Here is a 23,718-nt window from a genome sequence, read left to right on the forward strand (position 1 = left end):
AGTCAGACTGTATAGCAAGGAAGTTTATGCCTAATTCCACGAGGAAGCTGGGTGTGGTTAATAAAAAACAACTATTTGCATATAAATGCAAGGAGACCACACAGCAAAATGGAGGAACTTGAACTGCTGCTGCAGGAGGTAAAGCCAGATATATCCAGAACAGAAATCTAGTGAAAAAGCAAGCATGGCAGGGATACAATTATTAGAGAGCATGTACCCTTCAGGAAACAGAAATAAATATAAAGGTGATAGGGCAACCTTGTACATTCGAGACATACTAGACTGTAAGAGCATGAAAAGGGATGGTATGGACAAAATAGCATCTGTGTGGCCCAGAATCACTCTTGGGAAGGTTGGTAAAAGAGGTTTTAGTGGAGTACAGCTGAGAGTCTATTTGGCTAGGGACAGACATTACACACAAACTGGTTGAAGTGTTCAGGAACTGGTTTAAACCTGTAACAGAACAGACATTCAGTGCAAATAAACCAGTTTCAAAATGTCCGAAACCGGTATGAGATAAACCTGGTTGAATGTAGTATCAGACTTAACTGATTTGGGTCAAACAAGTGTATTCAATGTCTGTCCCAGACCCCTTGGTGGTTTAAGATAAACCAGACACCCCCAGCATCTTGGAATGCTCTCTGGACTGGGGTCTCTGCTTCAGCCACAGGGCTGACCCCGCCCCTCTGCTCTCTAGCCGGAGCAGGGACCACCCCTAGCAGGCACACCGGCTGGCATGGCCCCATTAAGGCAAACTGGGCAGGGAGGGGGTTAATTCTTCCTTCCTTCCCCTCTTCCCCCACCACAACCCAGGTCAGCCTGTCTGCTGGGGAGCAGAGGCGAGGGTGGGGAGCAGTGGCTCCTGGAGCTGGCAGACCCCAGCTGCAGGGAAGGGACAGAGGGAGGAATTAACCCTTCTCCCTTCCCCTTCCCCTTCCCCTTAATGGGGCTATGCTGTGTTGGTCATCCCACAGGGTGGGGAGGGGGGCTCTGTTCCATGCTGGGGGGGACTCTTCCCCTTCCTCCTCCTTCCAGGGTGGGGAGGGGGACTCTGTGAGGTACTGGATGGGGAAGCCCCACACTGGACTCTGCAGGGAAGCAGGGCACAGGGCTCCCTGCACTCCTGGCAGAGTACGGGGCCCTGCACAGCAGGGAGTGGGGGAAGCAGCTGGCTTCAGTGTGGGGCTTCCCTGCTGCAGGCTCGGGGAGCAGAGTTGCGGGATAAGGCAGGCTCCACTCCGTCCCCCTGTGCAGCGCTAGCCGGAGTCATGCCTGCGCTGGGCACGAGTGCCCTGACCTCCCCAGCTGCTGCTGCTGCTAGGCAGCAGGGGCTGCATGCTGTGGGGGGAGTGTGTGGGGGTCCCTACACCCCACACACCCACACCCTGCCCAACTGAGCTCCGTGCTCCCACTGCCCCTCTGGGGGGAGGAGGAGGAGGGGGAAGAGTTCCCCCCAGCATGGAACAGAGCCTCCCCCTGCCCGGGGGCAGGGAGGGAGGAGTGGGGGGAAGAGTCCTCCTCTGGGGCTGGGCACAGTTTCATAGAGCCCCCCTCCCCACCCCACAGCAATGGGAGAGAAGCAGGGGGAAGAGTGGAAGAGTCCCACCTGGGGCCAGGCAGCCTAACAGAGCACCTCTCCCCACCCTGCCGCAGGACGGGGGAGGAGGAGGTAGAAGAGTCCCCACAGCACCAAACAGGGCCCCCCTCCTGGCCCCGTGGTTGTGGGGGAGAGAGAGGATGGGGAAGAGTTCCCCTCTGGTGCTGGGCAGCCCTGTGTGCTGGGATTGGTCCCAGCTGTCAGGGAGCTGCTGGGGCGGGCCTGCTGGGGCCTGGCCACACTCCCCTCCCCTCAGCTCAGGGGCTGCTCTAGCGCCTCCGGGCTTCTGGGTTGAGCCACTGCAGGCACGTGCTGAATGTCGATCCACTCGCAAACCGGTTTACTCTGTGCAGGTTAGACTAACCTGCCAAGACTGAATCAATTCAGGCTCAGGCTTTTGAATGTCTGTCCCTAGCCCTATAGATCTGTCTGTGTAATATGAGTTATGTGTCATTCTGGAGGATTTAATTTCCCAGATACGGATCTGAGATCGAATAACACTAATATAATAGTACTGATCAGCAAAGAAAGTTGTCATAGAAGTCAAGATCACTCTTGGGATAGAGTGAAAATTATTAGAAGTCAAACTGAGTTACGCTTGCAAAGGAAATTAAAATTTGGAGCAGGAGGAGAAAAGGCTAAAGAACAGTACTGGCATAAACTGGTATTGAACAAATTTAGATTGGAAATGAGAAGATTTCTAACCATCCCAGAATGAAGTTTTAAAGTGGGCATCTGTTAGAAAGGAGCTTGGGCAAAGAACTTTGTTTTAATATTGAACTTGATAAAATTTATAGAAAGGATAATATTCTAGGATAGGGAGTTCTTTAATAAACATGATAGTAGGATTAAGTATTTGTATTAACAGGAAGGATTTATTTTCCCCTTGTGACTGCTACTGACTCCTGGGGATTTTATTTTTCTCCTTTTGAAGCATTGGATATTGGTGACAGCTGAGGCCGGAAAGTTTTGACTGGGGTGTGCCAGTGTTCCTTCCAGTATTTAGAAAATGCATAGTTTCCTGGTTAAGGGTTTGCTCTTCTACTCAGAGTCATACTAATCACCAAATTGGGGCCAGGAAGGAATTGTTTCCCTGGGTCAGGTTGGCACATACCATGGGGGGTTTTCATGTGGGAATGGTTCTCCTCCTCTGAGTTTATCTAAATCAACTGCTTCTCTGTCTTTGTTGTGGCAGGGCTTTGGCAGCATCCTCATCTTATCTGCTTTTATCTGTGATGTGTTTATAGCATGTTCTGGTTGTTTCTAGTTATGAGCCTTGCGGCTGTGTGTGGGTTTGGAGTGGGCCAGGTTTAGACTCCTCTGGGTAAATAGTTGCCTGTGAATACAGAGAACAGGACTTGATGGCTCAGAAGGTCCTTTTTAGTTGTGTGTTCCTACATAGCAACATGGTTCTTCAGACATGTACATGGAAAGAGGACAAGGAAAGAAGTAGTTGGGCTACTGCATAGTGACGATGATGTAGTCATTAAAGATAATCCAGGTGTAAAATAATATTTTGCCCTAGGTTTCATTAATGACAGTTTATGTTGAACAAATGGACAAAGGCTGGTTAGGTGATGGGAATGAGGAAATGAAAATGAAAATTACCACAACTGTTGTGGAAGCTAAGCTCAAAGAGGTAAATTCACCTACATTGAAGTTATCCTAGAATTCTGAAGGATCTGGCACGTGAAATCACAGGTCCAATAGCAAAAAAAAATTAATGAATTGAGGGTAGTGTTTAGGATACTGACCTAAGACTGGAGAATAGCTAATGTTGGTACCTATATTTAAGAAGGGGAAATGCAATTCAGTCTTGTTAATTTGCCCAGGCTTTAGAACTATTTTTGAACAAAACAATAAACCAAGGAAGGAAGTAAATGAACAATAGGATAAAATGCATCATGAGTTTACCAAAGATGATCTATGCTAGACTTACACAATATCTCTCTTTGAGAAGACAGCTAATTTTCTAGACAAAGGAAATGCTTCGGATCTAATATCTGTGCACTTGGTAAAGTGACACATAGGAAATTACTAATTAAACTGAAGAAGAGTGGATTAATAGAAGAATTGTAAGGTAGGTAAGGAACTGGTTAAAGGGGCAAAAAGAACAAGATTTGAAAGAGAGAACTGGGGTGATGAGAGGCTATTTGTGAAGTACCTGACAGGATCAGTCTTAGAATCCATATTATTTAATGTTTTCACTAATAGACTGAGCATGGAAAATTGGAGTGTGCTAAGGAACTTTGATGACACAAAATTAGGGAGTATGTTAATACAGAAGAGGGTTAGAATACTATGCAGGAAAAGTTGGATGACCTTGAGGACTATTTAAATTGAAAAGATATGAAATGTAATCCTAGGAAGTACAAGGCCATAGAGCTAGGGACTAGTAACAAGAATTTCTGCTATAAATGGAAAGCAAGTTTTTTAGAAACAACAAGAAGAAAGACCTTAATGTATTAGTTGATCACACAGTGAAGAGAAGCTTTCCATTTTGTGCAGCTGTGAAAGAAAGAAGTGGGATTCTAGGATGTATTTTCTGTGAACTTTCCAGTAGAGACAGGAAAATATTTATTCCTTTGTACTCGTCAGTCCTCATCTGAAACAATGTGTACAGTTCTGGTCAGCCAGATTCAAGGAAGGTGAACTCAGACTGTAATAAGAGTAGAGAAGGACTCCTGGGATGGTCATAGAAATGGAAGCTTCTCATATTGAGAGTAGGCTAAAAGAGCTTGGAAGATCAGAGGCTGAGATTGGATCTAATTGTTTTGTATAAATATGGAAGGGGAGAGTTAATATCAAGGAAGGACAAGGACTATTTCAGATTAAAGACAGTGCTGGCATAAGAACAAATAGATAAAACTGGCCATGAATGAAATAAATCTGGAAATTACATGGTTTCTAACCATGAGAGCAGTAAGGTTTTGGAACAACTTTCCAGAAAGGGACAATATGACATGTTTGCCTGCAGTACTGGGGAATGGACTTGCTGACTCAGGAGGTCCCTTCTAGTCCCATGTTTCACAGGCAGCACAGAGTGAAAAATAACTAGTAAATGTCAGCTAATTGAGATGAAACCATCGGCCCCTACTTCATCCTGTTCTTAGATGGTAGAAAGTAAGTAATTTTAAGTTCAGGAAAAAGAGACAGCCTCCCCCCTGCACTATTGCCTTCACAGCAAGGTTGTTCTGACCTCAATCATGCTGTGCAGTTCTTCAAGTAAGCTAAATGCTGCCTTCGCATTTAGTGTCCACGTATGAGTCCAGTGAAGACATAGAATGTCCAGCCTATTAAATAGCAGCTGGGAGGAGGAGAATTAGAAAGGTACATGTAAAGGTCAACTCTCTGTGGTCACTAGCAATTCCATTTTGCTTCACTGCGGAGACAAGCTAAGCCAGTAATAACTGTGTCTCAGTTAAGGATGGAGAAAATTTGCTCTGCATAAATGATTACAACATATGGTCCATAGTGTCTGTCTCTCTGAGTAAATCAGCAGGAGCTATGTAAACAACAAGAGAACAAACAGCAAAGATAATCACACAGATCTTGAAGCATGTAACTCAGATTCCAGATTGTGATAAACATTTCTAACTATCTTTGGACAGAGTGGGAATATTTGTAATGCATTGATTTATTTTATATACAACTGCAGGGCTCCTTAAATCAGTTTGTTAAACAACTAGAAAAAGAGAAGAAAAATCTCCAAAGCCAACTGAAAGATTATGAGCTCAGACTGGAACAAGAAGCAAAGGTTGGTTACTGCTGTATCTATCTAGCAAGTGTTTTGATTTTTGGGTTTTTTTTATATGCCACTATGGCATCTGACATACTTTCTGCAATACTGATGTAGGGAATGTAATGATTCTGTAAAATTTAAAGGTAAAAAGTTCTGGGATATATTTGTTTCCTCTCACTTTTTGGTGGAACCTTGCTAAATATTTTAATTGTAACTGCTTATCCATTATTTCAAATGCAGGCTTACCACAAGGCCAGTGATAAGAGACGTATATACATAGCAGAGATTTCACAGGTAAGCGACAAAAACTTTGACCTAGTTCAGACCCAGGTCTGAGTCAGATGGAGCAATTGCTAAAAAGCAAAGCAAGCCAATCCTGTCTCTGTCTTTATAAAGAGTTTATAACTTAAAATTTCCTTAAAAAGCCTTTGATACTGTATCATCTAACCTTTGTTTTGGGCAGAGCTGAATGACACAGGTGTCAGCAAGCAGTCTGTGCTAATATGTCCATTGTTGCTACCAAAAATGATGCTGGTAGAAGCAATGGTGGAAAGTCTTAGGAATAAAAGTCCAGCATACATGCTGCCTTAAAAGACAGGCAGCACTGTCCCTGCATAGCTGCTGGTCCCCGGTGGTCCAAATGTAAGAACCTGACTCAAGTTTCATAGTCAGCATTGCTCCAGCTCATGCTGTTCCTAGAATAATTCTGTCTGACTGTTTTTTTTCCTTAAACTATTACTGCATATTCAGCTAAAGCGTTGTTTTGGCCAGAGGTTTGTCACTTTGCACAGAAAAAAGGAGATCCTCACTGCCATGTGACCACCTGGGTTGTTAACACCATAGGAAAATTTCCCAATATGTGGTGAATTGAGTAAGTAAGGAGATGGGTTTGAGACTTGTTTCAACCTTTAGAAGGAAAATATCACTAAGCTGCAGTTTTTAGAGACATGGCATAGTCTCTAAGACTATGCCATGTCTTACTTTGCACTTGTCTTTCTTGAATTTAATTTGGTTAATCATGGATCATTTTTCCAATCTATACAGGTCATTCCAGATCCTAGCTCTGCCCTCTATGTCTCTAAGACAGAATAACCACATGCACAAATAAAGACTGAGGAATGACTGGTTAGGCTGCAGTACTGCAGAGAGGGATTTGATGGTTATGGTGGACTGTAAGCTGAATATGGATCAACAGTATGCTCTTGTAGCAAAAAAAAGCCAACAGCATCCTCTGTTGTATTACCAGGAGTATCAATTGTACATCACAAGAAATGATGTCCTCCATTCTATCCAGCACTGGTGAGATGTCACCTGGAGTACTGTGTTCAGTTTTGGGCCCCACACTTCAAGAAAGATGTGGAGAGATTGGAAAGTTTCCATCTGAGAGCAACAAAAATGATAAGGATCCTGGGGAGCAAGACTTATGAAGAACTAGGGTTATTTATTGTGGAGAAGAGAAATCTGAGGGGTGATTTGATTCAATGTTCAAATACCTGAAGACCAATTTATAGAGAGGATTGAGATGGGCTTTTCTCTTTGTCCGTGAGGGACAGGACTAGGAGCAATGACCTCAAGCTGGAGCAGGGGAAATTTAGATTGTCAGAAAGTTCCTCCTACTCTCCAATAAGGATCATCAAACATTGGAGCTGGCTACCTATAAAGGAATTGTGGAATCTCCATCCTTGGAAACTTTTCAAGGTTAGATAGGAATTTGGGTGGTATGGTTTAGTCAAGGACAATCCTACCCTGAGTGGGGCCTCATAAGGTTATCTAGTCCAGCCCTACTTCCAACTCTGCTTTCCTATGATCCTAAGATAGCCGCAGGGATTTCAAATAGGACTCCATAGTGCTAAAAACCTTCTGATTTGTTGTGGTCTTTCTGAATTTGTTGCAACAGAAGAATTGCTCTATTATTTTTTGTAGTAAAAAAAAAGTGAAAACTAAGAGCTGGTATTGTCTGAGAGTGCCTTAAGTGTAACCAGAAGTGTCTTCATACATTTCATAGATTTCATAGACATTAGGGATGGAAGGGACCTCACGAGATCATCGGGTCCAGCCCCTTGCCCAAGGGGCAGGAAGTCAGCTGGGGTCAGATTTCCCCCCCCCCCCGCAAGATAAGCATCCAAGTGTTTCTTAAAGGTATCCAGAAGAGGAGCTTACACCACTTCTGGGGGGAGTCTATTCCAGAATCTGGAGACTTGGACGGTAAAAAAGTTTTTCCTTATGTACAGTCTAAAACAATCTTCCAGCAGTTTGTGACTGTTAGACCTTGACTTCCCTTGGGGTGCCCTGGTGAACAGACATTCTCTCAGTTCCTGATGCACACCCCTTATATATTTATAGGCTGCTACCAAGTCACCCTTGAGCCTTCACTTCTCCAGGCTAGAATCCCATGCCTCTCAGCCTCTCCTCATAAGGCCTGTTCTCTTGCCCTCTGATCATGCATATGACTCTCCTCTGGACTCTCCCAAGCTTTTCCACATCCTTTCTGAAGTGTGGAGCCCAGAATTGGATGCAGTACTGCAGCTGTGGCTTCACCAAGGCCGAGTAAAGCGGGAGGATGACTTCTTGGGTCAGAGTTTTATTTGCTTTTCTGGCTGCAGCATTGCATTGGTGGCTCATGTTCATCTTGTGGTCAGTCATGGCCCCCAAGTCTCTTTCGGTCATGGTGCTAGTGAGTGTAGCACTGCTGAGTCTATAAGTATGATATGGGTTTTTTTATCCCAAGGTGGGGCATCTTGCATTTCTCCATGTTGAATATCATCAGGTTTGATCTGCCCACCTTACGAGCCTGTCCAGGTCACCCTGAATTGCCAGCCTATCATCTGGCGTGACTGCACTTACCCATAATTTGATGTCATCTGCAAACTTAGCCAATCCACTTCTGACACCTGAATCCAGATAATTTATTAATATATTAAAGAGTACTGGTCTGAGTACTGAGCCCTCGGGAATGCCACTGGTCACCATGCGCCAGGTTGACTCATTTCCATTGACTGTCACTCTCTGGGTCCAACCACAGAACCAGTTCCCCAGCCACCAGACTGTAAGGTTGTCGAGGCCACAGTTCCCCAATTTTACCATGAGGACATAGAATCAAAGGACCAGAAGGGACCTGTAAGATCAAGTTCGATCCCCTGCCATGGGCTGGAGGTTATTAGGCTCAAACGAACTCAACAAAGTGCTTGTCCAGCCTCCTCTTGAACAATTCCAAGGATGGTGACTGCACCATCCCTGCTGGGAGCGTGTTCCAGATTCTAGATACCCTTACGCGAAAGAAGTTTTTCCTAATGTCTAACCTAAATCTGTCCTCAGTTAGCTTGTGCCTACTGAAGAGTTGTTCCCCTAGATCTTGGTGTTCACCCTTAACATACTTGTAGGTGGCTATCAAGTCACCTTTCAGTCTTTTCTTGTTCATACTGAACAAACCCAGTTCCTGGAGTCTCTCCTCAGGGGGTCTATCCTCCAGGCCCCTGATCATCTGGGTGGCCCATCTCTGCACCCTTTTGAATTTATCCACATCCTTCCAGAAGTGCAGTGCCCCGAACTAGACACAGTACTCCAGCTGTGGCCTCACCAACGCCGAATAGAGGGGGAGGAGCACCTCTCTGGATTTGTTCGCAACACATTGGCTGATACATGGCAGGGTCCTATTTGCCCTGCTAGCGACTTCATTGTGCTGTTGGCTCATATTCATTTTCTGGTTGATTGTCACCCCCAGGTCCCTTTCAGATGCTGTGCCAGCCAGTGGACCACCACCCATTGTATAGATATGGTGAAGGTTCTTCCTACCTAGATGAAGGACTCGGCACTTGTCCCTATTGAACCTCATCTGATTGCATTCAGCCCATAGGACCAGTCTGTTGAGGTCATCTTAAATCCTTACCCTGTCCTCAGATGTGCCCACATTTCCTCGCAGCTTGATGTTGTCTGCAAACTTAATCATTGCGTTTTCCACCCCCTCGTCCAAGTAATTGATAAAGATGTTAAAGAGCACGGGCCCAAGCACTGATCCCTGGGGGACACCACTGGAGACAGCCTTCCAGGATGAGGCCATCCCATCAATTACAACTCTCTGAGGTCAGCCTCTGAGCCAGTTGTCTACCCACCTCACTGTAGACTGGTCTAGGCCAGTACCCTCCAGCTTAATTGAAAGGATCTCATGGGAAAAAGTATCAAAGGCCTTGTTGAAGTCTAGGTAAAGGATGTCAACCTCATGCCCCTTGTCCAGCTGATTAGTTAGTTACCTGGTCATAAAAGAACACCAGGTTTGTTAGGCATGATCTGCCCTCGACAAAGCCCTGCTGGTTGCTTCTTAATATCCCACCAGTTATAAGCTTGTGGTTGATGGCCTCCTTGACAATTTTTTCAAAGATTTTTCCCAGAATCAAGGTTAGACTGACCAGTCTGTAGTTTGCGGGGTCATCCCATTTTTGCTGACCTGTCTAGTAGAGTACTTGCTGAGGAAGTAAAAGAACCAGATTCTAGACTCTTTTCACCTTTAGATAATTTCTAATCCACATCTCCCACTTCTGAGGAGAGTCTCTTAACTATTGGACCATGAAAAATGTGAAGTGAGGAAACTCTGCACTATCCCTGTTAAAGATGAACTACTAGGCAGCAAAAAATGAAAAAATCCAAAATCCAGAGGGAAAGCAAGCAAGAAGGAGCCTGCCTCTACAGGCTGGTGGTTATGGCACTATACTAAAAGTAGGGTATCCTGGGTTCTAGGGTCTGCTTCCAGCACTGTATAATGTATTTTATATTTAACAGTCTTTAGCTAGAAAACAGCAATAGGCTCTGTGACCTCCTGGAAATGCCTATGCTTCCTGCTTTCTTGGGAAATTAGAGTTTTGAATTGGAATCCCCTCAGGCTGAGGAAACCCTTGAACCGAGGTCTTTTATTTTTGGGTGATTGGTCTAACCACTAAGTTATTGGGCAAAAGATAGACACCATTTCCATGGACAACATTTCCAAAAAACTGTGCCTTTCTTAAGAAGTCATTAGGCAACTGTCTTCAGGAGAGAGGATAGGCATTGTAAACTGCAGGTGAACAGAGATGTCTAGTGGATAACATGAATAGGCACCTAAACTTCTGAGAGGAGCAGGATTTCAGACATATTTTGGTGCTTAGTGCTTCCTGTTGGCTGCATCTAGGCACCTCGAGCCCTTCTAAATTGCTCTTTGGAGGCACACAGTGCTCCCTATTCTCTGTGTAGAGCACTGAAACCTGAGGTTGTTCGTGCCCCCAGAGTCTCTTGATAGATTATATAGGTATCTAACCAGGTCAGACCAAGTCACCTAGAACAGGAAGCCTAATATTTAGACATTGCAGCACTTTAGGAAGCAATTTGAGTCCTGGCCTAAATATCTTTTTTAAATAAAATGAATTATTAATTTTTATGGCACTCCTGGGTTTATTTTGTCATGGTGAAATTGTGCAATGAACAGGATCATATAAACCAGTTGAAAATACAGCACTTTTAAAGCATTTTATTATAGCACTTCTTATTCTGAAAGCACTCTTAATTCTCTAATTGTGTAAAAGTAGTAGCTTAGCATGACACACAAGAACTTTCCTATGATCCTATGAACTCTACAATGGAGTGACTGTCATAGAATCCCTGGTATAGCTAACTGGGGTGAGAGGTTGTAATTAGCAATGTTTCCATGTGCTTGCACAGTGGGCAGGTGGCTCATGGTGTGTGGTCATCGTTGCTGTAAGAGATCAGGGAAAATTGCTGGGCACAAGTTTGCAACGTTATACCAATGAAGGCAGACAATCACCAGTAATATGAATGTTATGTGTGAGGAGTAGAGCAGGAAATTAGAATATAAGTGTTATGACTGAGTTCAGCTGATGACTTAAATAGTCTTTTGTACTTAAAACACTTAGTCTATAGTAAAGCAACATACTTAAGGTATTTCCAACTTTAAGACCATGAACAGCCCATTGCTCTGTTTTTTGTATATGATAAGGAAGATGATGCTTTAGATATGTATGCTTTAAGCACATTGCATTGGGTTTGGTTTTTGGTACTCACAGAGAATAGTATATACTTAAGTAATCCAACCAATTTCAAAACTAGTCTCAAACAGAAGACTATATGGCCTTAGATGCTGCAACATGTAGTTTGATGTTTGTTGTTTTTCTCCCCCCTCCCAAAATCGGCATGTGCAAGCCATCTCCAGTAGAATATTAATGGAATACTGGAAGCAAAAGCACATTTATGTTCAGCACACTTCTTTCAACTTTATTAAAAACCCACAATATTAAAGTCTGCTACATTAAATTGACAGAGCCTGCCATGAAAGGAGAGCTATACCACTCATGACTTGTAAGCATTTTCCATATATACCAAGGCAAATATAGCAACAGGAGACCATTATCCTATGACAACAATCTGTTCCATTGACAGTAGCTCTTAATTGCAGTATATGGATATGCATATTTCTACTTTTATGTATGGGTGCACCGATAAAGATTTTTTTGGCTGATATACCAATCTGATTGCTGATACTCAGCCCAGCAGATTGGAGAGCAGTATCTGGCTGGTAAGTCTGCAGGGGAGGGAAGGGGTACACGGGAGGAAAGGGGTGTGGAGGGAGGCAGATTGAGGCCACCATGGTGAGGGAGGGAATGGGCCTGGGGCAGGGGCAGGGACAGGCACTGCCCAGCTGGGACGGGGGGCGGGGCATGGAATGGAGCTGCAGGTGGCTTGTCTGGGGTGTGGGAAGGGGGGCGGTTCATGCCACTACATGCATCCCTGGGGAGGCATGGGGGGCAGGGGATGTGCCCCCCAGATTTGTGCGCAGGTCATGGGCAGGCTGCCCACTGTGGGCTGAGGCTGGGGATAGTGCTGGGGTCTTCCTGGCAGAGGCTGGGCCAGGGCTGCATTTGGGGCATGCAGTGGCACTGGGAGGGGGGGCTGTGGGGAATTTTGGGAGGCTGTAGCCCTTCCAGCACTGCCACTGCCTGCCTCAAGCACAGCCCTGGTCCACCCCCCTGCCAGGAATAGGCTGGTGCAGCCCGTGGCCCCAGTCTGCCCTCACCCCACACACAAATCTGGGGGCACATGCTCTCCATACCTCCCCTGGGGGTGTGTGTAGCAGTGGGAGCCACCTCTGTCCCCACACCCTGCGGACAAGCTGTCTGCTGCCTGGCCCAGTGCCTGACCCAGCACTCCCCCCCCCGCCCCCCACCAGCTGGGCAGCACCTGCCTCTGCCCCAGCCCCATTCCCTCCTTCACTGTCCTGCTCCCCTTTGCCCCTTCCCCCCCCCCACAGACTTACCAGCCAGACGCTGCTCTCCAAGCTACCAGACTATATTCCTGGCCATGTGCATGCTGTGCCTGCTTGCATGCATGCAGCACTTATTGGTGACATTATCAGCTACACTAGCCAAAAAAAGCCGATAGCTGATAATGTCAATTTTCCTATTATCAGTGCCAATATGATGTGGACCAATATATCAGTGCACCTCTACTTTTATGTACATTTTCTCATTCTATCTCCAGTAGTGCTTAGTAAATCAAATGCAATAGGGCTTTTTTCTTATTGATATTTGAATTATCACTATGAAGAATGCTTTTCTTTCTTTCTTTTTCTTTTTTTTCTATGGGGTCATTCCTGAAGCCTTTGGTAGAAACAAAGATGAAATGATTATCTGAAGTAGCAGTTGTTTTGGTTTGGGGTTTGTTTTTTTTTAATATCTTTCTTGTTATCATGTATTTTTTAAGGATATGTTTATCTTCCAAGTGTTCTGATCTATTTATATTGTTTTGGTCTATAAGAAGCTAATAATTCTTACAGTAGATTTTAAAATAAAAGGTCTCACAAAAGTAGCATTTGTCCCATAGGCATAGTAGATTGGCGTAATGCAACAATAACCACAATTTGTTTAAATGATCTTGAAGATACAGCTCAGAAAATATCACCATTGCCTCCTTAAGCATAGCTATGCCTCATGTTTCCATAACCGCCCTCCATGGGGCTACACTGCGCTTGAGACCAATGGGGTCAGGAAGACGAGAAGATCCTGTCAGCTTTTGACACACACAAACTGACTCCACACACAGCCCCCAGGCCACATAAGCGATAGGCCTGGAGAATGTTATGCTGCTTCATCTTTGGTGCTCTTAGAGGAAGCTGTCAAGTGCCGTCACTACTGCTGCTGTTGCTGCTAATTCCCCCATCTGTTGATGTGCCAATACACATGTACTTGCAGGCTGGATGAAATCACTTCCCAGGCTGAATTCATCGCATGGACTGTGTGTTGCTAACTTCTCCATACAGGATAGTATATGGGAAAGAACTGCTCACACATTGGTGATATAGGATTCCTGTCCTAAATGGTAGTGAACTGATTCAAGCAAGTCCTTAAGCATATGCATAATGACATCCTTGTTCAGCAAAACACATATACATTTGTTTATCTCACTGAAATCAATAAGACAGAAACAGAATATTTGCTTAACGTTAAGCATGCATTTAGAGCACCTGACTGCATCAGGGTCATACTGATGCATTTCCAAATTAATGTATGAACATTTGCTCTCTTAGATGTGAATATAATTAGAGCCTAACTTTCTTTATAAAAATTTGACAATTGTAGACATCAGCTATACTTAAAGTTGCTGAAAGACAGAAAATGGATGCAGTGTCCAGCAAAAGAGAGAATCAGATATTAAGGTAAATCTTTTTCATGTGCCCTGTGTTTTCTGACTGCTAAATACTGTTTCTTGAGTACTTTGTTCTCTATTTATGATAAATATCACTACTTATAATCCACTAACAAAATATCGATGCCTCTCTCTCTCGCTGTTGATGTTGGTATTTGGATCAGTTCATAACCTAATATTATGAATATTACCAAATGAATGTACAGTACCTACTGATTTTGAGTTGTCTTTGAGAAACCTTGATGATTTGGGAACCCTCTCATTTAAATCTGTTAAAATTAGGCCTTTTTTTCTGAAACACTGAGCTGTTTCAATAGTTCGTACATTCTCCAATAGATTAAAAGTAATGAGTTTTAATACTCAGCCTGATTCTTTTCAGTCAGTAGAGCTGTTTGATGTAAGATAATATGAATCATTATAGATGACAGACTATCAAGACCTGTTTCTTTAAAATTTTCTGTGCTTAAATCAAAGCCACCTCATAGTTATATGAGTGTAAACATATTTCCTCGAACTGTTTCAATCTGAAGAGAATGTAACATTTTTGTGGAATTTAGAAATCATGATGTATTTCTGGGCTTAAGTTTTTAAGCCATTTTTCATATTGGAGCACTATTTTAAACTGAACTAGAAATAGAACTAAATACTAATAGAATACTAACTGCCAGTATATTATTGCCATTGACACAAGATAGAAATTGAGAACAGCTAACCCATTAATAGATTATAAAAGTGAACTGATATGAAACATGCAATTTTCCCCATTTATTTTCAATTTTAACTTCATCCTATACATTCGTAAATTTTTGGAATGTCGGCTAGATTCCATAAATTGTCATTCTTGGGTCTCCTGATGAGAGTTCAGGAGATACATTAAACTTCACTGTAATAAAGTTGTGTTCTTAAATTAAGATTAGCATTGCTTGGGCCTTCAGTACTCAGTAGACAACCCAGAGGCTGCTTCTGGCCCTTGCTATGGGTGGAGCTCAGGTGGAGGAGCTAGGCGGTCAGAGCTAAAGTACTTTTGCCTTGGTTCCAATGGAGGACTAAAGAAGCAAGTATCCGCAGCCAGATATTGAATACTGGCTGTACAGGAGCCCTGCTCTATAATTATTAATCACTCAGTTTTTGTTTTGTGAGACCAGTGTTATCTCATTGAGTGGAATGATAGTTGATCTGATTTTCTTAGAGAAAAGAATTATTTGCTTGTAATTGCTGTTCTCAAAATTTCTGTATGTTGTAACAGGCTACCACTCTCTCACTTTCCTCTTCTAAGGCTTGATAGTTTTGTAACATAATGCAGCATTTTTACAAATTACTTTATATGCATGATGGGAGCTCTACACTTTTCGAACTGGCATTTGGAGTCACTAGGGAACAAGTAGGTTGTATTTCATTGACTTCCGCAGCCAGTAGCTTAGAGCTTTGAGTCTGGTGAGTTTTCTACCTTAGTCTAAGATGGCATCACAGACTTTAGCATGGTCATCTGTCAAAATCTGTATCTTTAGGAAAAAGCAAGCACACGTGAGGAATTGTCTGTCTTTTCCAGCATATGCAAAGTTACACAGAGGGTAGTTGTCACAGTATTCCTGCATGAATACTCACGTAATGCTCTGAAGACAGAGGGCCTAATTCTGTTCTTACTTACACTAATACTAATCAAAATAGCTTTATTCCAGTCAGTGCAGTAAATCCTATGTAGTAAAATGAGATCGGGCCCTGAAAATAACCTCATAATTTCCTGCTAGTCATTCCACCTTACTTTAACTTGCATTTCAAGAGTTCTTGTCTTCTCTGGGTTCCAATCAAGTTAAGAAACAATATTTACATTTTGATATAATTGCTACTGTAGGTGTGGATAGCCCAAACCATGGTATAATTATGTTTGTATAAGCAAGTCGATAAAGAGTTTTTTACACACTAACCTAACACAGTTTGTCTTTACTGACCGTTTGAGCGTGTCCACCAGCTTATATAAACTCCCTTATCATGGTTTTTGCACCAGATCAGATGGGGCCTGTAGCACAGTAAGAACTGGCGGTTGAGGAAAGGAGGGATATTGATGTGCATATCTGCTCAGCTTGCCTCTACAATGGCTTTTTATTGATTACTGAGTAAATTAAAGGCTTTGGTCCTGATTTGCAAAGCCTTCAGAGGAAGCAACCCTTCAGAGCTCGGGGGTCAACACTCCCCTCATGACCATGACTGATTGTGATAGCAGGAACAATGGAGCTGTCAATCTCAAGAGTGAGATTATTAAGCAGTGGAGACAGCTTTCTTGGCAGCTTGCCCAGAAACCCGAAACTTGTTCCCAGAACATATCAAATGCCCGCAACTTTCACTAGAGCAAAATGCAAAATATTCCTTCATTTGTCACTATACAGATAAACATGTAAATTTTGGTATAGTCTCTTTTCCTCCACCTTCCAACTGGGTAAGAGAGAAACTAGACACCTGTATATCTCTGCTAGAATATGTAAAGTGCCCATGTACTGAACTGATGAACACCAAGATAGATGTAGCCATTTTGCATAATACAAACTGCATTCTCCTGAGACCGACTCTCCTACTTTGTGGATTTCTCCCTTCTTCCCTTGTAAATTCTGTTCTGTATTTCCACTGATGTTCCTTTCAGAAGCAAATGTAATAACTCTCCTAGGCTTTATGTACAAATGCTATGTATTCCCATGAATGTAAACTCCCTAGCCAGGTGCCCAAGTTTCATGTGGAAAGGCATGGGACTTAAGAGCATGGCTCTCAGGAGGAAGCTACCTGAGCAGAACTATAATTACAGGTACAAGAATCATTCTTCAGTGCCTTGATATGGAGAGTATACTTGGTGAAAGGGTCTTCTCAGTCTGTTTGTCTTCCTGTTTTTACAAACGTTTAGAATTCTGTTCATGCTGCTTTAAATTTCATCATTTAAATAACATGAAGTTATTCAGGAATGATGAGATGAGGATTGGGATTTGTACACAGAATAAATAATCCATACACCAAGAGGCTGTGTTATTTTTTCCCCCTCAGATTTATTAATTAAACATGATAATCAGTTATGTTGATATCAAAATCACACACATTTCCAGCAGCAAACATTTTTACAGCGTCAAAGGTAACTGATATTTAATGACTTAAATTCTTTAACTTTTTATTTCAGAGGAAGATATAATGTTCAAGAAAACAAGAGAATATTGGATCCCAAGAAAGGACCAATTAAAAAGACAGCAGGAGTGAAGAAACTTCCAAAACTAAAACAGTGAACAAATATTCTTAATAAGAACTTCCAATTGCTTCTTTTGTTGTTTTTAAACTGAAACTGCCTTCAGTAAAACTGAACAGAATTGTTTTGGGCAAATTCAAACTAAAATAGCTACTAATGGATCTTTATGTTTTCCAGTAACTTCATAAGTCGCTGTTCTAAGGGAAAAGCGCTCCCTATGTAGTAGTCTATCTCTGAATTCTCAGGTGTGGCCCTTGACAAACTGATTGCTGTACATGAAAAGTTAGCTCATACAAAATCAAGTCAGGTGGCTCAGATAATCGGTTAATCATCATAAGAATGGTAGATTTTTCTCCCCTTGACTGTACAATCAGTTACGAAAAACGGCTCCTTTCTGAGCTCTCTATTACGGAGATTAAGAGGATCCATGTGGCTTCAAAGAGTAATTTTATCACCTAAACCCAGTGAGCCTATGAGAAGAATCCTTATTCTGCATAGGAGTAATCAGAGTGTGTCCCCTCTGTCTTAGTCATAGGATGGCAGAAGTTTCCTTCCCAGCCCTTGGAGCTCTTAACTGAGCACTACTTAAATGAGACCAAGCTTGGAGCCAGTCTGTCATTCCATCTACAGCCTTGAAGAAGAGTTCTTCTGTTAGGTTGTGTTAGATTGTACAAGCTGCCTGGTTCTTTCAGATTGACTCCAGGACTGTCACTGGCCACACTAAAGGGCACTGAAAGAAGTGATATTTGTTGTGCATTTGGCCCCTTGATGGCATGGCTGTAGAGGCTTTGACAGAAATGTATGGTTGCTGAATACTTTAAAAAGTGCCTGATGGCTTGACAAATTGACCTTCATTTAATGTAGGTTCAGATGAAGGCGCCCCAAAGCAGAACACCTTCATTAACTTCTGTTTGTGTGCATAAGCAGAGCTGGGTTGATGTAGCCCAGCCGCACCCCCAGTGCTTTCTGCAGCCTGGGAGCAGGGGGATGGTGGAGGAGAAGGAGCTCTGGTATGGGGTTTGCCTGTCTTGCACTGGATGGGGGGTGTTTGGATTGGAGCCCTCCTGAGGTGAGGGACTCCAGTCTACCCGCCCTGCCTTTCAGTGCAAGCTGGGTAAACCCCAGACCAGAGCTCCTTCCCCTCCCCACATCCCCACTCCTATCCTATAGACAGCACCTGAGCTGGGGTGGAGATGCAGGATGGCAGGACTAGGGAAGAAAGGATGTGTGTCTGTAGCCTTTCTCCCCTGAAATGGCTCCAAACTAGAGCTCTCCAGGGAAATTCTGTTGTGTTTGGGGGGGTTGGGGGTGTCACTGTAATTTATGGTGCTTTCTATGAAGCGCCATGAGTTACAGTGGGGAGCTGTATGTCTGTCAGCACCCAAACATTGCCTTATTGCAGTTTTGTCATTCTTTGCTTCTGTTATTTGTATGCCTTGGGACTCCACAGTTATTTCCAGCTGGATTTCTCCTTTACTGTGCAGAGAAACAAAAAATAAAATTTGGTTTAGAAAAGTATTATATTCTGCATGTAAGGGTGAAGTGTTAGAGTCATTAAGGCATCTTGCTACAGCTCCACATGCATAAGTTCAAGCCTTACTCAGGACTTGTGCTGCAGGCTGCCCCCATTCAACCCACCTGTAAATGGGTACATGGTAATTTGGGCTGGGGAGCAGGAGGCAGCTGAAGGTGAATGCTAGCCACTTTGTTCCCTTGTGTGCCATTGGCTATGGAAACTGGTGAATCTTACCAGTAGTAGCCTGATGGATCTTCCAGACTGACTCTTCACAGAATATCTCACTCTTAGAGAATACTGTATAGGAAATATTATTTTGAATTCCTCTGTACATAGATTGATTCCTAGTGTTTGTATTTTAGTATCTGAAATCTGAACTCACAAATTGATGCTGTCATCTAACACCCTGATCCTACAAAAACTTGTCTGTATTCTGTGGTAGGACTCTAGCCATGTTCTTTGCAGGCCTGTGGCTTGAGGTAGCACCAGCCTCTTACTCTTGAACTTTAATGTACCTCTGAGGAATCATTTGAGCTATTTTGAATTGTATCTTTAATCTTAAGAATTACAATTACTGCTTCAATTTCATTACTAACAGTATTTCAGTAATTAAACTTTGGCAGGCTTTTCTTTTAACTGGAGAGCAATGGGGAGAATGTTTTGGTATTTAAACTTAAAGCCCTTTAGGTTACATTTCAAAAGCACTCTCCAGAGTAACTGTGATTGATATGCTGTCTTTTATTATTTTAAGAGCTTCTGTAGCTCTTCACATTATTTAGTAAAGATCTTCGTCTCTTTAAGAACAATACTAATACAGTAATGTCTTATTACCGCCAGCACTAAAAGTTGCAATTAAACTCTTACCAAAAAATGATGTCATTGTTGTAATGCAAGAAAACAAGAATTGTAATGATGTACAGCATAGTCATTATAGAAACACCATCTTCTCTTATCTTGGCTGAGGTATGTAGGAGTTACTTATTTTTTTTCCATGCTATAGCTGGTATGGTCTTTTTTAATAAGCAGAGCAGTCTGTTTGAGCATTTTTGCTCATAACAGTAGTTAAAAACCTAGTACTGCTGATTAGGCTAGCACTAGTCTGTTCCTGTTTTTTTGTATGGAAACTGTCCAGATTTTCAGTGTTGCCATGTCTCATTGTAAAGTGTGAGAAAAAAATCACCATAATCCTCCCATTGGCACAAAAGACACAAAGGACATCCATATTAGTAAGGATGATTCAATTCTTGGATCGTCACAGAAGATAGGCATCTCTGCAATATCAGGCTTTTATTGATGTAGTCAAGTGCAATCACTCTAACGGGCTTGAAAGAATTAGAACCTTGTATATTGATGCAGGTAAAGCAGTTAGTAATCACTTAGTTATTCTCAGCAACAGACTTTTTCCATGCCAAGTTTGCAACTGGTCCACAGTGGATGCATCTACATGAGACACTTTACTGTGCAGTAAACTTCGCTACTTGTGAACACTACAACTATGCTTAGTGCGCAATAAACTTCTCTACTCACGAATAAATTTGCTACCTGCAAATGCAAGTAGCAGATTTACTCGCAAGTACTTACAGCACAGTAACGCACATGTAGATGCCAACCAGGAGCAGATTTGCTCCTGGTAAGCCCTGCGACTAGGGGGGCAGCCTAAGCTCAGCCCCAGGGCTGGGCCGCCTCTATGGCAGCCCCAGGCCTTTTAAAAGTCTGTAGGCATTTTGAGCCCTGGAGCATAACAGCAGGGAGCCTGGGTGGGGGGACTCTTGGCCTCTGCCGCCCCTGCACAATACACTGACTGGAGCTGCCGGTCATGCCAGCCCACCCTATATGGTAAGCCCTACACTGGAGGGGGGAGGGCCTTGCCCCACCCCTACCTGCACTCCCTTGGCCCCCAGTTTCCGCCCCCACACCATGGAGGGAGCAGGAATCAGTGCAAAACTCTATAGAGCAGCCCATGTCCCCATAGGTAGGCAGGCACAGGCCTCATGCACCAAGGGACATGTTGATGCTACCAATGATGCCCTCTGCTGCAGGTGGCAGGGATGTGTAATGCAGCCACAGGTAGCCCTCCAGGTGGCAGCAGAGGTTGTAAGACAGCCCAGGCTTGCTGCCTGCACCATCAACGCTCAGCATTCCATGCTAGGTGCCCAGGTTTTCCTGGGGCACCATGGCAGTCAGCAGCGGCAGGGTGTAGTAGTCAGGTATTTCTTGGTCCATACAAAAAGCTCCTCATGCAAGGCCTGAGACATCAACGGCATGCTTGGGGCACAGCACCGCCAATGCGGTGTGGGGAGGGGGCAGAGGGCTGACCTTGGGGTGCCTCTGGGGAAAAGACCCTTGTGGGGAGGGCGGGGTTGTGGACAGCTCTTTGTCCTAGTTGTATGGCAGCCCTGCACCACCCCCCTGAGCCTGGGCACTGTGGGCTGGGCAGCAGCACAGGAGGCTGGCAGGCCTCTGTGAGGAGGCAAGGTAGTGAGGTCTGGAGCCGTGGCAGGAGGTGCTGCCAGGAGCCTGGCCTGTCCCAGCCTGGGAACAGGGAACCTAGCAGCCCACCTGGTCCTGGGGAGTGAGCAGGGATGGAGGGCTTGGCCAGTGGCCAGCTGTGTCCAGGCCTGCCTGGCCAACTTACCATGGTCTCTGGGCACCTATGCATGCCTGACCTCCGCTGTGAGTCTGGGAAGCGTACAGCCCCTGGTACAGAGCATCTTATCTCAGAAATGCTGCAAATTCTCACAAAGCTTCTTTCCCATATATCTGCATGCCCTACAGCTGCATGTGGGGGAGAGGCTGCAGTTGGCAGCCAGAATGCAGCCTCAAGGTCACCACCACCCACAGCTGGAGCCCTGGGGAAGCAACTGCTCTGCAGGAGGAGGATCCAGGGTCAGACCCTCCTCCTGGACTGGCTGGTGATGACTTCAGAGCACTGACAGGAAGATGCATGGATCTGGTGGGTAGAGGATGTTGCCTAGCAGGACAGGTGGTGTGTGGAGGACATGGCCCACAAGGACATACGGGAGTGGAGCAAGGACGCACAGGACTGGATGGACCAGGAGTTCAAGGCGCAGCTCCTGGCCCTGGAGTGTGAATGCAGAAGCTGTGGTGCAAGAGCTGTCACGTGGTGCAAAAGCTGTTGCATGCTGCCCTTGTGCTCTGCCTGTTGCTTCTGGCCAGAAATGTAGCTGACCAGGGAGCAGGGGCAGAGCTGCCTTTTAAAGATGCCCTCTGGATGCAGGCAGCTGCAGCTGGAGCCTCCAGCTCCCCCTGGTGGTGGTAGGGGCCCATTGCAGGGCCCCAGGAAGCAGAAGCAGTTGGCTGCTAGGAGCAACAAGTCTGCTCCCACGTCACTGCACATGTAGACCCCTACCCAGAAGCATTTATTTCCAAGTAGTTTACTCAAAAGTAAACTGATCCCACATCAAATGCATATGTAGACACACCCACTGAGAACAGATGTTTGAAGTTTAAGGGTTCTGCCAATTACTGAATTTAGCTTTCTGCCTTTTCTGATGATGTAGGAGGAGAAGCCATGTAGAACCCTCTTGGACCAGTTAATTTAATGGCACAGTGAGATCTGATGCCAACAACTGTGCTTCTTTCCTGCCACACGTGCAGGGCTTCCCAGCACATGGATTTAAACTTGCCAAGCAAAGGAGCCCAATGACTCTGCCCACACAGCACCTCTAACCCTGTGCACACTGTTTGACATGGCAGGAGCCCATCAGCTCTGTCACGCATTCAGTTTAAAGCACCATATATGCTAGCTACAAAGATGTTCCCTGTTAACATCTTTGTGGATCATTTGCCATTTTCTGGTGTGATAAATTGGTTGATGTGTTCCATGGTCGTGTTAATCATGTGCTAAATATAACATCTGCCAGGGGGTCTCAGTCTCTGCCACAGCTATCCAGGGAACAAAGGTTTAAAACAGAAAGGCTAAGATTAAGCTGCTTTTTACTCATTAAATCATTGGGGCTTGCACATTCCGATTGTTTTTTTTTAATCTGGTTTCTGAAATGCAGAGAAGTTTCTTCAAGTTCTTTTTCTTTTCCCCGCCTTTTTGGACCTAAGAATGTTGTCCTGTGGGGTCAGGCCAACTCTCAGGATCTCAATATTGCGCTGTTAGACAGGAGGGTGTGACACAATTGCACATATACAAACACACAAATCAATTAAGTGAATACACTCACACTACCAACTCAGGCATATACACACAAGGCTAACCTATTTAACGATTTCTTTGCCTCCATTTTCCTCAACAAGGACCAGATCAGCCCGTCCGCCGGGACCCCCTCAGGCCCCGGGGGAGGTGCACCCAGGCCCAGGGTCAGTGAGGATCTAGTCAGGGAACTTCTGGAGGGACTGGACATATTTAAATCAGCTGGTCCTGATGACCTCCACCCCAGAGTGCTGAGGGAATTAGCAGAGGTCATTGCAGGACCCCTGGCACAGTGTTATGAGCACTCGTGGTGTTCTGGTGTGGTGCCAGAGGATTGGAAAAGGGCCAATGTGGTTCCCATTTTCAAAAAAGGGAGGAAGGAGGACCCAGGGAACTATAGGCCAGTTAGTCTTACCTCAATCCTGGGTAAGCTTTTTGAGAGAATTATCCTGGCGCATGTCCACGAGGGGCCAGCAGGGGAGGTTTTGCTTAGGGGCAGTCAGCATGGGTTCATTAGAGGCAGGTCTTGTCAGACCGACCTGGTGGCCTTCTATGACCAGGTCACAAAATCCTTAGATGCAGGGGTAGCAGCGGACGTAGTCTTTCTGGATTTCAGGAAGGCCTTTGACACTGTCTCTCACCACATTCTCATTAAAAAACTAGGGGACTGTGGTGTCGACACCTACACAGTCAGATGTGTCGCTAACTAGCTGGAGGGCCGCACCCAAAGAGTGGTTGTGGACAGGTCATTTTTGACCTGGAGGGATGTGGGCAGTGGGGTCCCCCAGGGCTTGGTCCT

General features: G+C 44.4%; 1 protein-coding gene across 5 annotated transcripts in view; it reads left to right on the plus strand.

Moving 5' to 3' along the window:
* CCDC169 (coiled-coil domain containing 169) overlaps positions 1-19,617 on the plus strand; it is a 41,275-nt gene extending 21,658 nt beyond the window's left edge. For all 5 annotated transcript variants that reach the window (XM_025193988.1, XM_006037587.3, XM_025193991.1 and 2 more), the window contains 4 exons: positions 5,256-5,354; positions 5,580-5,633; positions 13,955-14,031; positions 17,179-19,617. In XM_025193988.1, the coding sequence (XP_025049773.1) occupies positions 5,256-5,354; positions 5,580-5,633; positions 13,955-14,031; positions 17,179-17,281 (333 nt within the window). In that variant the 3' untranslated portion in view covers positions 17,282-19,617. The remainder of the gene's footprint in view (positions 1-5,255; positions 5,355-5,579; positions 5,634-13,954; positions 14,032-17,178) is intronic.
* Positions 19,618-23,718: the final 4,101 nt, after the last annotated feature.

The sequence above is a fragment of the Alligator sinensis genome, unplaced genomic scaffold, assembly GCF_000455745.1.
Source record: "Alligator sinensis unplaced genomic scaffold, ASM45574v1 scaffold1312_1, whole genome shotgun sequence".
Classification (NCBI taxonomy): Eukaryota; Metazoa; Chordata; order Crocodylia; family Alligatoridae; genus Alligator; species Alligator sinensis.